Genomic DNA, 20,169 nt, shown 5'->3' on the forward strand with positions numbered 1-20,169 from the left:
GTCAAGAATACTATAAACCATAATAGAAAATACTGACAGATTTGACTACATAAAAATTTTTAAATTCTATAAAGTTCATCAAGTTAAAAATTTGGAAAAGTTATTTTTTTCTATAAGGAGCTTATGTAAATCAAGGAAAAGAAATACCTTAGTGGGCTTCCCTGGTGGTGCAGTGGTTAAGAATCCACCTGCCAATGCAGGGGACACAGGTTCGAGCCCTCGTCTGGGAAGATCCCACATGCTGCGGAGCAACTAAGCCCGTGTGCCACAACTACTGAGCCTGCGCTCTAGAGCCCATGAGCCACAACTACTGAGCCCACGAGCCACAACTACTGAAGCTTGCACACTAGAGCCTGTGCTCCGCAACAAGAGAAGCTACTGCAACGAGAAGCCCGTGCATCGCAACGAAGAGTAGCCCCTGCTCACCACAACTAGAGAAAGCCCGCACGCGGCAACAAAGACCAAACACAGCCAAAAAAAAAAAAACCTCAGTGGAATGTTACGCCTCACTTAGAATCAGAAAAATGCAGATTAAAATGGATACCGTTTTCTACCTATCAAGTTGTCAAAGATCAAAAAGAATAGTACCCAGTTTTGGGCAGTGTGTGCAGAAAACAGGGATTCTTATTAATTGTTCATGTGAATGTAAGTCAGACCACTGTTTCTGTGGGATAATTTATCAGTATATATTTTAAAATACATCTTTTGGCCCAGTAATTCCATTTATGAGAACTTATTCTTTGGAAATAAGACAAATGGTCAAAGGTATAAGTGTTTATGGAAGGATTGGTTAAAAGAAGGCATATTCATGTATTGGAAAATTATGGCACTCTATGACATAGTACACATTTATTACATGGAATATCAGTAGGTACATGGATGGCGGTAGAAGTCAGGGATTATCTATAATTGATACACCACCATCCCCTGGGAACATTCTATCATTCAGCTTTCTTCCTAAAGCAACAAACCATCCTTTAGCAGGCATTATTTTTAGGCAATAATAAGTGGAAATTTGGACAATTACTAAGGGAATCTTCATGAAAGGAAATGTGACGTTTATAGGGATGGCCCATTGAATACTGGGTTATCAAAAGGCAGAGTCTCTGGGACGTGGACATGTCTGTTGTGACAGTTCCTGGGTGATTTCGATGTGGACTGTTGGCTTAGATTATAATCTAAATGACTTTTTTCCCAAATGCTAACCTTTTGTTCTTAACCTTTTTATTGGATAATCTTTCCATTCCTGTTTGGTTGGGGCTTTCCTAATTGTTAAATGCTTCTGCTGTCTGTAGGTGCCAGTAGTCCCTAGGCCTTCTCTGAAACAACAGGTATTAAAGGTCATTCACATCTCAAAATTCATGGCATGCTCTTTTCCTTTAAACTCTTGAAAGTTCCTTTGAAAGGTATGAAAGTTCTGTTTCATGACTCCTAGGGGCATGGTTTAACAATGAAAGAATCGTAAAATATTATGGTGATCTAGAGGGACACAATTTTGTACAGTATTTGATAACTAAGCTTTTTATCTTTTAGGTCTTGTTTGACTGGATGATGAAAAGTGGGTACCACACATCCCTATACAGCCTTTCCACTTCCTTTCCCAGAAGGACTCTGGAAGTGGAGAGAGGCTGGTCACTGCAGGACGTAGGAATAACTGTGGATACTGTACTCAACGTGGAAGAGAAAGAAGAGAGCAACTAGTTAAGAAATGCGAACCACCTGTTCTACATGAAATCAGTTATGCCATGACCTTACAGGACAATAAAGGATTCACATTAAAATCATGCCATACCTTGATTGCACTCAAGGCAGTAAACACTTTAATGTTGATCTCCATGGAAATATATGGACATAAAGGATTAGAAAAGGACTGCTCTCTGCATATAATAATTTTTGGAGTGTGCCATCTTACAGTGTACCAAATGAGAACGAGATAGAAATATATACAGTAAGGTGCTCGTTCATTTGTATTTTTGCTAGCTGATGCCATTTGTCAGTTTCTGCCTCTTCCGTCTGTTTTGCCACATTGAACATTTCACAGTTCAGCCAAGCTCTTTAAAGTCTTATCAGCCGGAATGTTTTTTCTGCTGTAATTCTAGAAATTAAACTTTGAAGGCATGTCAAAGCTCTTTTAAGGCTTTAAAGTTCTTTTTGATAGTAAACATTGTATGTATTAATGTTAACTAATGTTTGAGATTTATTTCATTTTGTCTTGCACTGAAGTGTAACATTTACAACATTCCAGGTGGATCAGTATTTTTAAAGATAAAACAATGAAACCAGTGTAGGTGAGTTTTTAAAATATATCTGGTCATTTCATTTCCCTGCTTATACTCCTGTAATGGTGCATCCACGCACTGTAATGCCAAGTCCAAACTCCAAGGCTGGTATAAAGGCTCTTTGTTCTAGCCACGCCCTTTCTCTTTCCCATCTGTCTTAAGGAGTCAGTTTAAGTTGGCTCCTCTGTGTATTGCCCTTTATTTAATGCTCCTTTATTCCTCTTCTGTAGAATTTATTACATGTATTATAGCTGTGTTTTTGTCTTCCTAAATACATAATTCCTTAAAAGCAAGGATTATATCCTTTTTCCCCTTCAGAAATACCTAGTGTCTAGTAATGCTTCATACAAAATGTTTGAAAATAATAAGTTGTCTCAACCTTTACCTTTTTTTGTCTCTGGAATATTCCACATTGAAAAAGATGAAAAAAAATTCTGATTATAAATTAATTATAAAAGCATTGGGAAACCAAGTTACAGAAACAAAAATAAAATCACCCATAATCTCAATAGCCAGAAATAAACATGACTGACATTACGATTCTGCTGGTTCTGCCAGACTTTTCTATGCTTACGTGCCATCGATTAAAAAAAGAACAAAAGACCTCATATTTTTAGACATTTTGGAAAAACCGATTACCAAGTAATTACGCTACTTAGGAAATGTGATAGCAGGCTCTGAGGTGGTCCCCGCTGATCCCTGCCTCCTGGCTGCCACATCTTGGTGTGCTCTTCTCCCTCATTGTACCAGGGTTGGTCTGTGCAGCCAATTAAAGTGAACAGAAATGGTGTGTGTCACTCTGAGATTAGGTTATACAAGACTGTGGCTTCTGTCTCGGTGTCTGTCTGTCCGGTCACTCACATGGGGGAAGAAGTCGTGTTGCGGGCAGCCTCCTGGAGAGAGGCCTGTGTGGCATGGAACTGAAGCTTGCCAACAGCACCGGGGCTTGTGCAGTTATGTGGGAAGTGGACAATGGAGCTAACGAATTAAGAGATCTAGCTAAATATATTCCCAACCAGATTATTGAAAATACCAGTGGTTTCTTCTTGCTGCTTATAGTAAAATGTGTGAGCAAAGAGAGAAGTTAAAGAAGGGACTTAAAGAGGAACCAGGCTCACTGGTTTGCAAGATGCCAAATAATGCAAAATTAAATGCCTTCAGAGTGAAGATTAAATCTAGAGCACAGTCTAAAGATTAAGCCAAGAGTGTAAATGTAAAATCCCTTGTTAAGATCTGAGACAGATCAAAGGTGATGCCTCAGAATAAGACTCACAGATGATTCAAAGTTTAAAAAAATACATCAGCGGTAACCTGGCCAGCTTGGACTGAAAGAGAGAAGTGAAAATGAAGAGAGGCCTGTGGACCCCCCAAATTCTACTGCTGGGAAGCAAGCTGAGAAAACGGCTTGGCTCGGTTGTAAACCTGTCCAGTAAAAGAATGACTCGGAAGGTGAGTCCGAGGCCTCCGAAGGCCAAGTCAAGAGCCGTTGGAAAGTCATTTTCTGGCAGGAGGACTGAGTTCTAGTCAAGGAATTTCTAACACTTGCCCTGCTGGATTTCAGAACTGCTCACCAACCAGTAACTTCTGTGTGCCGTTCATTTTCTGTCTGAGCAGGAATCATGCTGTCTGAGCAGCATTTATACTGGGCAAGGGGAGGGGGAATAACGTTTCTATTCACAGGCCTACAGATCTGGAGGAACTGCTTGAGAGCTGGGCTTACGAGCTACATATACTCCCGTAGTTCCATCTTCACCTGGACCTGATTTAGGTAAGATTCTGGACTTGGAGCTGATGCCGTAGTGGGTTGAGACTTTTGTGTCCCTTGGGAGGGGGTGGGCTGTGGAGCCAGCCTCCCAGATGGCCCCAGTGATCCCTGTGTCCTGGTGTTCACGCTGTTCTTCCTGCTGTTCCCTCCTGCGATGTACCAGGGTTGATCACAGGAGCAACAGAATTAATCGGAAATAATGATATGTCCTTTCTTCGGTGAGATTACAAAGGACAGCTGCTTCTCTCTTGGTTCTCTCTGTCTCTGTGTCTCATCAGTTACTCTGACGGAATCATGCTGTTCGCAGCCCGATGGAGAGGACCCCGTGTCAAGCAATGGGAGCCTCCTGCCAACAGCTCTGCAAGTGAGCTTGGAGAGAATCCTCCAGCCCCAATCATATCCAGAGACTGCAGGCCTGGCCGACACCTTGACTGCAGCCTAATGAGAGACCTAAGCTGCTCCTGGATTCCGGACCCTCAGAAATGGTGGGAGAGGTAATACACGTTGTGTAAAGCTATAGTGTTTTGGGGAAGTGTGTTATGTGGCAATAAATAACTAGTACAAGAAATATTCAGGGCATTTCCCCCAACAATATAAAGATGTCCTTAGTAATACACGTTGTGTAAAGCTATAGTGTTTTGGGGAAATGTGTTATGTGGCAATAAATAACTAGTACAAGAAATATTCAGGGCATTTCCCCCAACAATATAAAGATGTCCTTAGGAATGACTTTTACTTTTCTGGATAGATTCTTTGGTTCCTCTAGGTGTTGATATCTCTTTATCAGGGTTCCTTTCAAAGAATTCTTTGAAATAGACTCAAATGCAAATAGAAATGCAAAAGAAAAAAATCCAAACATTTCCGTATTTACCTGTTCTGATCACAGGCTCTATTTTCAGTTGTCCATCCACATCCATTTCCAAGGGTACTGACTACAGAAAAGAATTATTGCCATTTTAAAAAGATCTGTGTTATCTTTTAAAAAGCTAAAATTTCAGTCATTAACAAATAGGTCCTAAAATTTGTGGAATAAAGGTTCCTCTAGCCCCCCACTCCCCAATTTCTAACACAAAAACATTAGGGCCATTTCTTTGCCTGGCAATACGTTTTTCTTTAACACAAAGAAAAAACACTATCAGCCATGTGTACAGGTAAAGGGCTAAAAATAGATGGTTAATTGTTTCCTTGGTGACAAAAGCTAATTCTTGCTCTGAATTTAGGGAAATTACAGATGCCTTAAATCTTTAGATTCTTGGTTAATAATACTATTCTTTTATACTGTAGTCCTCGTGCAATGAGTTGGAAAAATTAGAAACATGATTAAGGAATTATTTTTTCTAGGTGTGATGATGGTATTGTGGTTGGGTGAGAGAGAGGACAGTATGTGGGGATATCGATGAATAAATATTAAAGCTAAGTAAAAGGTACATTGAGGTACCTTATACTCTTATTTCTACTTTTGTATAGTTTTCCACGATAAGATGTTTAAAGATATCAATAGCTTAAGATAAAAAAGGGGACAGACTTGTAATTCATCAAGTGATATATGAGAAAGGTGTGACTTAAAATAGCTTTAGATTTTTTAAAAGAATAGCCCCAGGGAAAAGTAACTTGAATCCTCTTTCAGCTTAGCCTGTTTATTATTGTTTTTAATAATATCCTTCAGTGAAGGAGTAATACTGAAAAATTTAGAAGACCTACATCTTAAATATACTAAAGAATATTCCGAGTGTCGACTGAAAAAAAAAATGCACAACGTTTGAGAGTTGTGAGTTAAGTTTTATTTGGGGCAAAATGAGAACTATCGCCCAGGAGGGAGAGAGAGCATTTCAGGGAGCTCTGAGAAACTGTAATGGCAGAGAGGCGGGGGGAGGTCGGTGTTCCCCGTGACTTTAGTGACGGGGTGCGTGCGGTGAAGCACGCGTTTTGGCAGAAGCTTGTCACGAGGAGCAGACGTCACCATCAGGGATTTCAGTGCTTTTCTAGATACGAGGAGATGCAAGAATTGGGCTCCTAAAATCGTCTCCTGAAAATATCGAACTCTCTGAAGACCTGTTCCGCCAGTTTTTCCCAGAGCGCAGAGGGCCTCATTCCTGCTCTCCACGCTGAACTCCTTTCAGGGGGTGTTGAAAGCCAGCAGTTGCAGCAGCACATGGTTTAATCCTTGTAGAGGTAGATGGCAAGTGCCAATTTGTAGTTGGCACGGGTATTTAAAAATAGTGTGCAGTCAGCATGGTGAGGAGTGCATTCTATAACCTGTTTATCTCTAGCACACAAGCCACATATCCTTATTTAGAGAATTTCCCCTACTTTTATTACTCTTCCTCTCTGTTCCTGCCTCACGTCGTAACTTTCTCCCTCACTGTCATGGACCGATGTGGGAGATCAATTGAGTAATTGGGTTTAATGATACAATGGATGCCTGTTATCGAAACAACCTATAAATGTCATTTCAGGCTGTTCTACTATTGACAGTGACACTAAGGCGTATTTTGTTGTGGGGAGAAAAGAAAATAAAAAGCATAAAGCCATCTTTTTTTGAAGGAAATTTTAAAAGAAATGTGACATTCCTCTTTAAAGGGGCGGGGAGTGGGGTGTAGGGGAAGAGACTAGCCTTAATGAGTTCATTGTTCCGCTAGCTGAAATTGAGATCCTGAAAAGAGCAAGTTCTAAACCATACAGCAGTTTTGGACTTCCACTTAGGATCTGAAGAAATCCACTTAGAAAGCTGCAAAAAATGTTTCTCCCACCCTGACAAGAAACGGCTGGATGACAGACAAAAGCGTCACATTTTTGAGCCCTCAGGTGACTGAGGCTGCGAGGTAGACACAGAAACTGAATTCCGAAGAGGGAAAATCCACTGAGAGGAGAGACGGGGCACACAGACTCTCTTCTGTCTCACATCAATGGGAGAAAAGGTAGCTGCTATATAAGCAGGTAAGAAAAATTTAGCTAAGATTTTAACATTTGTAAAAGCCAAGCGTGGGCTATTGCATCACTTTGGAACGGGACTGGCTACTTAATTTGTGGGTCTTAGCGCGAAATGAATATACGAGAACCCTTGCTCAAAAATGAAGACTTCAGGATGGTGACAGCAGAGCATGAAACCAGACGCAAGGACCTTCTAAGCGTGGGCTGTTTGTGAGTGCACAGGTCATGTGCCTTGAAGCCAGTGCTCAGACGCAAAGGCGGTTCCCACTCACCTGAAAGCTGTTCGCCCTCCCTCCGCCTTCACCAGGTGTCCGCCAGAAGGAGAGAGAGCACTGCCGACCTCCGTGCAAACGAGGAGGTGATTGGTGCCTGTGCAGGAACAAGCTCAAAGCCCCACTAGCTTCCCCGGATCCTTCTCCCCCGCAGAGCCGAAGTCTTAAGGTGCTGGGGGTGGTACACCAGGTACTGTGGCCACAGGACACTGGCAAAGATTTACTGTTTCTAGAGAAACAGTAAAAGCAAAACCCACCTTCCTCTTCCAGGACGCAGGCGAAGACTTGTTGCTGCTGGGGGAAGGGTAGAAGCGGAAAGTCTCTGCTGCTGGGGGAGGGGCAGATACAGATACCAGATGATGGCTGTCCTGCTACGGGTGGCGCAAAGAACAAGCACCCCAGACCCACCACAGTTATCAGCCCGAGTTTGGAGGCCACAGGTAGGAGGAACAGGAATGCCAAGAAAACCTCACCCCTGAAGCCAAAGTACAAAGGGCCTGCCTGAGATTTGAGGCCAAATTGGAACAAACAGCGTGTCACCTGCTCCTACCACGAGTTTAGCACCCAGCCACAAGCAACAGCTGTCTACAACTGGGGCGGGGTCAGAGCATGGAGGAGGACCCTCTCTCTGATACAGGTATGTGGGGACCATGGAAAGCTGAGGGGGGCACAGGGACACAGGAAGCCTAACACCCAGCCCCTGCCCTGAGCACAAGGTAACAGCAGCCAGCCCACCGTTAGTGGAATCTGAGGCCTCCATAGGCCTGAGGCTCTGAGACTGTCAGTGATACTGAATTGTATACCTAGTGAAAATATCTTTCAAAAAATGAATCATGAGGGAATGCCCTGGCGGTCCAGTGGTTAGATCTTGGTGCTCTCACTGCCGTGGGCCCAGGTTCAATCCCTGGATGCAGAACTAAGAGCCCACAAGCCATGTGGCATGGCCAAAAAAATCATTTTGGCAGAAAAAAAAAGAAAAATCAGATTTCAGTTGCCAGGTGCAGTACTGGACATCCAAAAAGGCTGTCAGGCAGGAGAAATATTTTTTAAGACATACAAAAGCTGAAGGAATTCATCACCAGCAGACTTGCACTACAAGTAAATCTTTAAGGCAGAAGAGTAATTATACCAGAGCGAAATATGAATCTAAACAAAGGCATGAGGAGCCCTGGAAATAGTCTATATTTAAATGACTAAATATATAAAATTCTTAAAGATTTTTATTATTTATATCCCTTTAAATAATAATCTACTGTTTAAACAAAAGCAGTAACGTTCTATGTGATTTTTATTTCTCATTAAAAAAAATTTTTTTGGTCTCTCTTCCCCCCATTCCCCCCCCAGCACCACACAGCACTGCACCACATGTGGGGTCTTAGTTCCCCGACCAGGAATCAAATCTGTTCCCCCTGCATTGGAAGCGTGGAGTCTTAACCACTGGACCGCCAGGGAAGTCCCTGTGATTTTTAATATGTGCAAAAGCAACATGTATGACAATAGCACAAAGTTTGGGCAGGGATAAACAGAAATATTATAAGGTTCTTATACGGTATGTGGCATGGTATAATATTACTTGAAGATAGACTGTGTTAAGTTAAAGGTATACCACAAATCCTAAAGCTACCACTTAGAGTAACAAAACAGTAAGCTAATAAGTCACTAAAAAGATAAATGGAATACAGAATACTTAATTAATCCAGAAGAATTAAGAAAAAAAGAATGTATGGGACAAATAGAAAACAAAGAGCAAGATGATAGACTTAAACCTAACTGTACTGATAATCACATTAATTGTAAATAGTCTGAATACCCCCGGTTAAAGACAGAGTGTTAAATTGGATTTATTTTTTTTAATATTTATTTATTTAGGCTGCCCCGGGTCTTAGTTGCGGCATGCAGGATCTTTAGTTGAGGCATGTGAACTCTTAGTTGTGGCATGCATGTGGAATCTAGTTCCCTGACCAGGGATTGAACCCGGGCCCCCTGCATTGGGAGCGTGGAGTCTTGCCCAGTGGACCACCAGGGAAGTCCCTAAATTGGATTTAAAGATTAGCACGCAACTGTATGTTGCCTTAAAAAAACAGTGGTAATGGATAAACACCTCCAAAAAAAACTACAGCTAATATGAAATATTGGTTATCTTAGCTAATACAATGATGAAACATGTAAGAAAAGTCACAAAGATTAGGAAGGAAGAAAAGAGCTTTGTATTCACAGACAACATGATTTTGTAATTTAAAAAAATCCAAAGTAATTTCTAAGTATAAGAATTAAGTGTCTTGGGCTTCCCTGGTGGCGCAGTGGTTGAGAGTCCGCCTGCTGATGCAGGGGATGCGGGTTCATGCCCCGGTCCGGGAGGATCCCACATGCGGGAGGATCCCACATGCCGCGGAGCAGCTGGGCCCGTGAGCCATGGCCGCTGAGCCTGTGTGTCCGGAGCCTGTGCTCTGCAACGGGAGAGGCCACAACAGTGAGAGGCCCACGTACCGCAAAAAAAAAAGAATTAAGTGTCTTTAATATGGCTACTGGATACAAGCACGATACTTTATTTTTTTAGGTGCAAATGTTTTGCTTTTTTTTTAACATCTTTATTGGGGTATAATTGCTTTACAATGGTGTGTTACTTTCTGCTTTATAACAAACTGAATCAGTTATACATATACATATGTTCCCATATCTCTTCCCTCTTGCATCTTCCTCCCTCCCTCCCTCCCTATCCCACCCCTCCAGGCAGTCACAAAGCACGGAGCTGATATCCCTGTGCTATGCAGCTGCTTCCCACTAGCTATCTACCTTACGTTTTGTAGTGTATATATGTCCATGCCTCTCTCTCGCTTTGTCACAGCTCACCCTTCCCCCTCCCCATATCCTCAAGTCCGTTCTCCAGTAGTCTGTGTCTTTATTCCTGTCGTACCCCTAGGTTCTTCATGACGTTTTTTTTTTCTTAAATTCCATATATATGTGTTAGCATACGGTATTTGTCTTTCTCTTTCTGACTAACTTCACTCTGTATGACAGACTCTAGGTCTATCCACCTCATTACAAATAGCTCAATTTCGTTTCTTTTTATGGCTGAGTAATATTCCATTGTGTATATGTGCCACATCTTTATCCATTCATCTGATGATGGGCACTTAGGTTGTTTCCATCTCCGGGCTATTGTAAATAGAGCTGCAATGAACATTTTGGTACATGACTCTTTTTGGATTTGGGTTTTCTCAGGGTATATGCCCAGTAGTGGGATTGCTGGGTCATATGGTAGTTCTATTTGTAGTTTTTTAAGGAACCTCCATACTGTTCTCCATAGTGGCTGTACCAATTCACATTCCCACCAGCAGCAAGCACGATACTTTAAAAATCACTTTTATTTTTATTTATTATCAGTAAACAATTAGAAATTACAATAGAATGGTATCATGTTTTACAACAGCATTTTAAAATCAAATAGGAGAGATAGGCAGAGAAACATTTCTGATACAGTGAATCTCGGAAACAGCAGAGAACATGTTAATCTCAGGGAGGGGTGGAGGGACTGGGGAGGGATCCCAGAGGAGATGTTCTTGAAGCTGAGTCTCAAAGGCCCCCTGCGAGGAGAAAGAGTGGAGCTTGGGAGAGGAGCTGTGGGCTACGTGCCCTGAGTCTGGGGTGAGACTGGACAAGTACACAGGACCGAACTAGATAGAGTTTAGGCACAGAGGAGTTTGGGCACAAAGATTTTGAGAACTTTTCCATGTTTCTGTTGACTTGGTCTAGGGACCACCTGCTCTGCCAACCCCACCTGCCTCGTTCCTCCCAGGTGCTCCCCACCTGGAGTCAAGGTACCAGGTGTCTAAGCCAGAAACGTGGGAGTCACTCTTGACCCCTCCCTTGTCCTCTCCTCCATCCATTTAATTATCAGGGCCTGCCCTATCTTCCTCCTAAACCCTCCCCAGGTTCACTGTCTGCTCTCCATCCCTGTGGCCATTCCCCTCCTCCAGACAACCCTCTTCACTCCTGAATCCAGTGGCTGGCAGTGACTGGGTCTCACCACCTCCAAACTTTCACATTAGAGAAATCCTTCTAAAGCACATCTGACCACATTCCCCCTCTGATTGAAAACCCTTTTCATCCATCCATTTCACAAATACTGAGCAAGAGTTTGTTACATGTCGAATACTGTGGACACAGCGAAGAGTAAAACATAGAATTTAAAGCCGATTGGGGTGGCAGACATCAATCCAGTGATCCTCCATCACCAAAACAATATATAATTACAAACTGGGATGTGTGTCATAGGAGGGCCTGACCTAGTGAGGGAGGTCCTAGAATGCTCCCCAAGGTATCCATCTGAAGTTTGAATAGCAGTCATCCAGATCAAAGAGTCAAGAATGGGGAAAGAGCTGATGCAAAAGCCTTAGAGGTGCTTCTCTAAGCCTCAGTTTCCTCATCTGTATAATGGGGATATTTAGAGTTGTGAGGATTAACTGAGTTACTATGTATAAAGTCCTTAGAACAAGTCCTAGGATGTAATAAATTTTCAATAAGTGTTAACTATAATAATAATACTAATTTTTTTTAAAGTAGAGCTGTTGGAAGCCTATCAACAAAGGAGTTAAATGAGAAAGTAGCATTTTTTAAAGGCATTCTGGCTTCAGGGAACATGGATTGGAACAAGAAAAGAGCAGATTTGGGGGATTTAATGAGGATTCTTTTGCAGGGGTCCATTGAGAGCCATGGGACATTTAAACTTAAGGAGGCAGAGGGGACTTGGAGAGATTTTGTGATTTAGGCAGAAGAAACTAGTAACCTTGATGTTTGATTGGCGGTGGGATGCCATAGGAGGTGGCAAGGGGCCTCCCAAAATTGTGGCCCTGGCAGCAGGGGGTGGTGGTGATGTTCTTCACGCAGGTCAGGGGAGCCTGGAGGAGGACCAGGTCGGGGAGGTGCTGAGCCCAGTTCTGGACATGTTCAGATTCAGGTACCATGGGGCATCCAGGATGAGGGGCTGCAGAAGCAGCTAACTAGGTCTGGAGTTCAGAGGAGAAATTGTGGCTGGAGACATAAGATTGAAATTGTTGGCAAATACATGAAAACTGGACCACAATCAACCCTTCTGGAAAAGGTGGGAGGAAGGCAATAGCTACATGATTTTTAAGGTTTCTCCTGGTTCCAACATGTGTAGGATTCCAAGTGTTGAGGTTGGTAGGACCCCAGAGACAAAAAACCCGCAAAAATAAATAAATAAATAAATAAATAAATAAAATGAAATACGATTAGATGGCAAGAGTTTTTGTTTGTTTGTTTTTTTGCAGTACGCGGGCCTCTCACTGTTGTGGCCTCTCCCGTTGCGGAGCACAGGCTCCGGACGCGCAGGCTCAGCGGCCATGGCTCACGGGCCCAGCCGCTCTGCGGCATGTGGGTCTTCCCGGACCAGGGCACAAATCCGTGTCCCCTGCATCGGCAGGCGTACTCTCAACCACTGCACCACCAGGGAAGCCCTAGATGGCAAGATTTATACACAAAATATAATACCCCAAATAGTATAATACGATGTTGAGAGAAATTAAGGAAGACTTAAAGGAGGTATATGCCATCTCCATGGAGTGGAAGACTCCATGTGAAAACATCTATTCTCCCCAAAGTGATAGATGCTACAATCCTGGTCAAAAGCCCAGCAGGTTTTTGTTTTTTTTCTTCTCCTACGTGTGTGACTATAACAAGCTGATTCTAAAAAGAAAAAAAATTTATTGTGGTAAAATATACAGAATTTACCATTTTAACCATTTTAAAGTATATAATTCAGTGGCATTAAGTACGTTCACAATGGTGTGCAACCATCACCACCAACAATTTCCAGAACTTTTTCATCATTGCAAACATACTACACATTAAATAGTAACTCCCCCTTCCCTCCTTCCCCAGCCCCTGGTAATCTCTATTCTACTTTCTGTATCTGTGAATTTGCCTATTCTAGGTACCTCATATAAGTGGAATTAAACAATATGTGTCTTTTTGTGCCTGGTTTGTTGCACTTAGCATGTCTTTGAGGGTCATCCATGTTGTAGCATATATCAGAATCTATCCTTTTTATGGTTGAATAATATTCCATTGTACGTATATACCATATTTTCTTTATCTACTTGCCGGTTGATGGACATCTGGGTTTTTTCCACCTTTTGGCTATTGTGAATAACACTAGTATGACCATTGGTACCTAGTGTAGTCTTTGTAAGATTTAAATGAGTGATTCAGTTTCTTTAATAGTAACAGTAGTAAGACTCCATTTTTTTTCCTTTTCCATTATCGTTTATTACAGGATGTTGAATATACAATAGGACGTTGTTGTTTATCCATTCTATATATAATAGTTTGCATCTGCTAGTCCCAAACTCGCAGTCCATCCCTCCCCTCCCCCCCTCCCCCTTGGCAACCACAGGTCTGTTCTCTATGTAGTGTTTTTTTTTAAAGTAGTGTTTAGATTTCTCTTTTTTTTAAAATTATTTATTTATTTATTTGGCTGTGTTGGGTCTCCGTTTCTGTGCGAGGGCCTTCTCCAGTTGTGGCGAGCAGGGGCCACTCCTCATCGTGGTGCGCAGGCCTCTCTCACTGTTGCAGCCTCTCCCGTTGCGGAGCACAGGCTCCAGATGTGCAGGCTCAGTAGTTGTGGCTCACGGGCTTAGTTGCTCCGTGGCATGTGGGATCTTCCAAGACCAGGGCTCGAACCCGTGTCCCCTGCATTGGCAGGCAGATTCTTAACCACTGCGCCACCAGGGAAGCCCTCCATTTATTTATTTTTTAAATTTTTTTAAGTGTATTTATTATTATTTTTGGTTGCGTTGGGTCTTCATTGCTGCGTGCAGGCCTTCTCCAGTTGTGGCGAGCAGGGGCTACTCTTTGTTGTGGTGCGCGGGCTTCTCACTGCGGTGGCCTCTCTTGTTGTGGAGCACGGGCTCCAGGCACATGGGCTTCAGTAGTTGTGGCACGTGGGCTCAGTAGTTGTGGCTCGCGGGCTCCAGAGCGCAGGCCCAGCAGCCGTGGCACACGGGCTCAGCTGCTCCACGACATGTGGGATCCTCCCAGGCCAGGGCTCGAACCCGTGTCCCCTGCACTGGCATGCGGGTTCTCAACCACTGCACCACCAGGGAAGCCCCCCTCCATTTATTCTTGAGTCAGTTTGATAAGGTCAAAATACCCTAGTAATTTGCTCAGTACTTCTTTTTTGCTCAGTTTTCAAATTTATTGGCAAATATTATTCATAGTACCCTCTAGACTTTTTAATCACTTCTCTTTTATTCTGCAAATTCATGCTTTTGTTTGTGCCCCTGAATGTTTTCCTTCATTTTATTAATCTTTTCAAGTACCAACTTTGGTTCTGTTGATATTTTCTTTTGAATCTTTTCTTTCGATATTTGCTCTTAACCTTTTAACTTTTATGGAATAGTAAACACTTAGCTCAATTTTCAGCTTTTCCTCTGTTACAATACAAGCATTTAGTTCTAAATTTCCCTGTAAAGCCTGGTTTGGTTGCACTGCACAAGTTTTGTTTCTGTAAACAGCTTCATTGAGGTATATTTTACATATGAAATATTCCCATTTCAAGGGTAAAGATTTTTGGTAAATTTACCAAAAGGCGCAATCATGACCATAAACCAGTTTTAGAACATTTTCATCATTCTAACAAGAACCCTCATGCCCATTTACAGTTAATTCCCATTCCCACTGGCCAGGCATTCATTCATTCATTCATTCAGCTAGCTGCGCCAGGTCTTTAGTTGCTTCATGCAGGATCTTTTAGTTGTGGCATTGGGGATCTAATTCCTTGACCAGGGATCGGACCTGGGCCCCCTACGTTGGGAGCGTGGAGTCTAAACCACTGGACCACCAGGGAAGTCCCAGGGCTAATCTCCTTCTTTCTCCATAAATTTGCCTTTTCTGGGCATCTCATAGAAATGGAATATGTGTAGTTTGTCATGTCTGGCTTCTTTCATTAGCATGTTTTGAAGTTCATCCATGTTGTATTATGTTTCAGCTCACTACTTTTTATTAATGCTGGTTTACTATTGTATAACATTTTTGTCTATCCACTGAACAGTTGATGGACATTTAGAATGTTTCCAGCTTTCAGCTATTATAATTAACGTTGCTGTGAACATTTGCATGTATGTCTTTGTATGAACTTTTTTTTTTTTTTGCGGTACGCGGGCCTCTCACTGTTGTGGCCTCTCCCGTTGCAGAGCACAGGCTCCGGACGCGCAGGCTCAGCGGCCATGGCTCACGGGCCCAGCCGCTCCGTGGCATGTGGGATCTTCCCGGACCAGGGCACGAACCCGTGTCCCCTGCATCGGCAGGTGGACTCAACCACTGCGCCACCAGGGAAGCCCTGAACATGTATTTTAACCATATACGTGGGTAGCTATGAACGAGTGGAATTGCGGGGTCATAGTTACTTTACATTTAAGAAGCTGTCAAGTTTCCCAAAGTGGCTGCACCATTTTACATTTATCAATAGCAATGTGGGAGGGTTCCAACTTTTCCACATTCTCACCAATATTTGTTATTTGTTCATAAATAAGAAAGGCTTATTTATTATACCCTTTCTAATGGGTGTGAAGTGATATCTCAATTGTTTTTAGTTTACATTTCCCTAATTACTAATGATGTTGATCTTTTCATGTATTTATTAGCTATTTGCGTATCTTCTTTGGTGAAATGTCTTTTCACATCTTCTGCCCATGTTCTGATTGTCTTATTGAGTGGTAAGAATTCTTTTAAAATCTGGATACAAGTCTTTTATCAGATGTGTGATGCAAATATTTTCTTTCAGTGTATGTCTTTTCATTTAATTCTGTCCTTTGAAGCACAAAAGTTTTGAATTCTTTCACAGTGCAGTTTATCAACTTAAAATTTTTGTGTACCATTCTTTTGGTGTTATTTAAGAAATCTCTGCTTAACCCACGTTGTCAAAGAGGTTCTGTATTTTCTTGTTAAAGTTTGATCCATTTTTAGTGAATTTTTGTGTATGATGGGAGGTAAGCATCTAAGTTCATCCTTTTGCATTTGCATATAACAATTTTCCTAACACCATTTGTTGAACAATCCTTCCCTTAATGAATTGCCTAGCTATTTTTGCTGAAAATTATTTGACTATAAATGTAAGGATTTATTTCTGGACTTTCAATTCTGTTCATTGATCTCTATGTCCATCCTTACATTTTGGCTGCGTTGGGTCTTTGTTGCTGCGTGCAAGCTTTCTCTTAGTTGTGGTGAGCGGGGGCTACTCTTCATTGCAGTGCGCGGGCTTCTCGTTGCGGTGGCTTCTCTTGTTGAGGAGCACAGGCTCTAGGTGTGTGGGCTTCAGCAGTTGTGGCTCGTGGGCTCTAGAGCGCAGGCTCAGCACTTGTAGCACATGGGCTTAGTTACTCCATGGCACGTGGGATCTTCCCAGACCAGGGATCAAACCCGTGTCCCCTCCATTGGCAGGTGGATTCTTAACCACTGTGCCACCAGGGAAGTCCTATACTACACTGTCTTGAAAACTGTACTTTTATAAAAGTTAAATTTTGACACAGGGAAGTGAACATGCTCTTTGTTCTTGTTTTTCAAAATAGTTTTGGCTATTCTAGTTTATCCACATAATTTTATATGTATTTTCATAACCAGTTTTTCTAAATTCTGTTTTATGGAAGTTTAAATTTCCTTTACTTCCTCTTTCACCCTTATTTTTGAAGTTTCAAAATATATAGGTATTTCTATATTTTTGCTATTAACCTCTAAATTAATTGCACCATAGAGAATGTCAATTTTTTGAAAGTTTTTGAGACTTGCTTTATGGCCTAATAATTGCCAATTGTTATAAACGTTCCATATAAACTTGACAAGAATGTGTATTCTGTTAGGATACAGAGATGTATATGTTTATTATATCAATCTTATTCAAACGTGTTGTTCAAATCTTCCAGTTTTTGTATTTTACTTTATAATAACAGAGAAGAGAGTTGAAATCTGCCACTGTAATGAAAACTTGTCAAGCTTTCTCTGCATTTGTAAGGCTTTTTGTTTTTAACATATTTGAGGCTATTTTGGTATATGCATTCAGGTTTAGAATTATGCGATAACTATTTGTATTGTTTCTATGCTCTTAAATTTTGCCTCAGTCTATTTTAATATTTATATAGCTACTCTAGTTTTCCTTTTAGTATCTTTTCTTGGTCTATCCCATCTTCTAATTTCAACCTATCCAAGTCACTTTGCATCTGGTGTGTGTCTTGTAATCAGGTATATAGCTGGATTTTCTAAAAAACCAACTCTTACCCTTTGTCTTCTAACTAGAGGATACAGTTCATTTACGCTGATTGTAATTTTGAGATGTTTATACCTATTTTTACCATCTTGTTTTCTTATATAAAGACAAAAGAGTTTAGTTTTCCTCTGTGTCTTCCATCATCTCCCCCCTGCAGACTCAGCATGTTCTCTTCTGCCATCCGGAATTCATGCTGTACATTTAAACAGCACTACGACTTGTACTAAACTTTATGTGGAGGTTAATTTATTCTCATTTCTAGATCAAAAGGTAAAGATAAAATAACATTTTGGTTTTTAAAAGATTCTACCCAGCCATATGATATACAGTTTTTAGCATATCATCCATAGTTTAAAATGTGAATAATACAAATTACCTAATGAAATGATGTTTAGAAATAAGAATGTCTTTCATGGCCTAAGAAAGAGTCACCAGGTATTCTTAAAAATTTTTTTCTTCTGAAAATAAGTCCTAAACAAAGAACACTACATTTAAAGTACCTCAACACAACTATTTATTACAGGTCAAGAGATCTCATACGAAGTTACAAAAGACTAAAACTTTCATTTAAAGTGTACCACAGTAAATCAACAGGTTTTTGTTTAAAATGGAAAGTTTATTTGCTCAGTACACCAAATAGAATGCAAGCACTGTCATGACAAATATACAGAAATATGCAGATCAACATAAAATAGTAATTTAGTTTAAAGGAAGGGAAATCTCTTTAAATGTTATGACAACGTACTCCCAAGAATCTTTTTTTCAGTTAATTATACATTTCAATAAAATACACGGTAATGAATTAAGTGGAAGTTAGCTTGTGAATTTTTCTTAAAAATAAAAATCCAACCCTATTAATCCATGCCAGTTAAACACTCTAACTAAAATTTCCAAGTAAGTGCAAAAGGAGATGGAGTTAGTTACCTTTTTTGCTTTAACAGTCCCAAGGAAAATGGTTACTACAAACACAGCAGGCAAACTGTTAAGACCGACCGATCTAGAACATAGTGTTGAACTAATTTCAGTCTCAAGTTGTGCTAAATGCTCATCATTAGTATGGCACAGTTTGGTCCATGATATGGTTTAATGCCAAGACAGATCCCAATTTGTTAGAGAAACACATAGATTACTGTTGCTTTTTTTTGTTTTGTTTCTAAATATATATATTTTAAAAAGCCAGGTATACTTCCACATACAAAGGCAGGTTTTCCCTGGAGGAATTTACAGAAAGTAGTCTGGGGTGCGCCGGGTCACGTGAGGCTCTCCACGACGAGGTGCTGGGTCAAACTGAAGGCTATAAATGGCAAAAAAGAAAGCAAATGGTTAAAGGATTTGACGCTGCAGGCAAACGAATCAATAAAGAACAAGACACCGAGGTAGAAAGAGCAGTCCTCGTCTCCCACCTTTTCTGTGTTCTTTATGACTGGAGTGACCCTGGGTAGGTCACTGCAGGTGTTCTCTTTCACAAAACTATCTCACAGAGCCACGGTGAAGATTTAGGCAGACAAGATGTCTGGTTCATGTCTGGCATAAACGGTTTGTAGTATTACTATCAGTTGAATAGAAGTAAAGAGAGCAGACATGCTTGTTTTAGATTTTAGAGGAAAAGCATTCAGTCTTTCACTATTAAGAATGAATGATGTAATTAGCTGTGGGGTTTCTGTAGATGACATTTACCAGGATGAGAAAGTTCCCTTCTTTGACTAGCTGAGTACAGCTGACCCTTCAACCACACGGGGTTGGGGTCCCGACCCTCTGCAGTTAAAAATCCGAGTATAACTTAAAGCCAAGCCCTCCGTATACGCGGTTCCTCCCTACCTGTGGTTCCAAAGCCCCTGTAGTGCTGTAGTGTTTATAGAGTACTAAAAAAAAATCCACATACAAGTGGACTCACACAGTTCAAACCCATGTTGTTCAAGGGTCAACTATACTTTTATTGTGAAAAGGTGCTCGATTTTGACAAATACTTTTTCTGGCCTTAATGAGATCATGTGGTTTTTGTCCTTTATTAATATGGTTTATTACAAGAAGTGATTTTCATATTTTGAACCAACTTCGCATTCCTAGGCTAAATCCCACTTGGTCCGTGTATAATTTTTTATATACTTATGGATTTGGTTAATATTTTGTTGCAGATTTTTGTGTCTATACACATAAAGAGTATTGGTCTGTAGTTTTCTTAAAATGTCTTTGATTTTGGTAGTCGGGTAATACAATCTTTTTTGTTGTTGTTGTTGGGTAATACAATCTTTAAAGAATTGGTTGGGAAGTAATCCCTCCTCTTCTGTTTTTTGTAGGTCTTTGTGAAGGACTGGTGTTAATTCCTTTTTAAACATTTGGTCAATTCACCAGTGAAGCCAACTGGGCCTGGGCTTTTCTTTGTAGGAAGTCTTAAAATTATTAATTTTATTTCTTCATTTGTTATAGGTTTATTCAGATTTTCTGAGTCAGTTTTGGTAGTTTTCCTTTTTGTCTTTCTACGAATTTGTCCAGTTTATCCAAGTTACCTAATTTGTTGCCATATAGTTATTGTATTCCCTTACAATTCTTCTTCTTTCAGTAAGGCTTGTGGGGATTTTGGTAATGTGAGTCTTCGCTCTTTTTTTTTCTTGGCCAGTCTAGTTAAGGCTTTTCAATTTTGTC

At 41.0% G+C, this 20,169-nt stretch overlaps 2 protein-coding genes across 35 annotated transcripts in view; one reads left to right on the forward strand and one right to left on the reverse strand.

Moving 5' to 3' along the window:
* The window catches only part of UBXN8 (UBX domain protein 8), a 50,950-nt gene that overhangs the window by 23,538 nt on the left and 7,243 nt on the right, over nucleotides 1–20,169 (forward strand). For 22 of the 33 annotated variants that reach the window (XM_089903709.1, XM_089903712.1, XM_089903711.1 and 19 more), the window contains one exon: nucleotides 1,534–7,884. In XM_089903709.1, coding sequence (XP_089759835.1) covers nucleotides 1,534–1,701 — 168 coding nt within the window. In that variant the 3' untranslated portion in view covers nucleotides 1,702–7,884. Of the gene's footprint in view, nucleotides 1–1,533; nucleotides 7,885–15,460; nucleotides 17,797–20,169 lie in introns of all 33 variants that reach the window. The other 11 variants (XM_089903713.1, XM_089903718.1, XM_089903732.1 and 8 more) reach the window with 4 other exon arrangements.
* The window catches only part of PPP2CB (protein phosphatase 2 catalytic subunit beta), a 34,804-nt gene continuing 28,644 nt past the window's right edge, over nucleotides 14,010–20,169 (reverse strand). For both annotated transcript variants that reach the window (XM_022571146.2, XM_089903740.1), the window contains exon 7: nucleotides 14,010–18,820. In XM_022571146.2, the coding sequence (XP_022426854.1) occupies nucleotides 18,748–18,820 (73 nt within the window). In that variant the 3' untranslated portion in view covers nucleotides 14,010–18,747. The remainder of the gene's footprint in view (nucleotides 18,821–20,169) is intronic.

This window comes from Delphinapterus leucas, chromosome 21, assembly GCF_059928025.1.
Source record: "Delphinapterus leucas isolate spDelLeu-1000000601 "Yukka" chromosome 21, BTC_Dleu_Yukka2, whole genome shotgun sequence".
Taxonomy (NCBI): domain Eukaryota; kingdom Metazoa; phylum Chordata; class Mammalia; order Artiodactyla; family Monodontidae; genus Delphinapterus; species Delphinapterus leucas.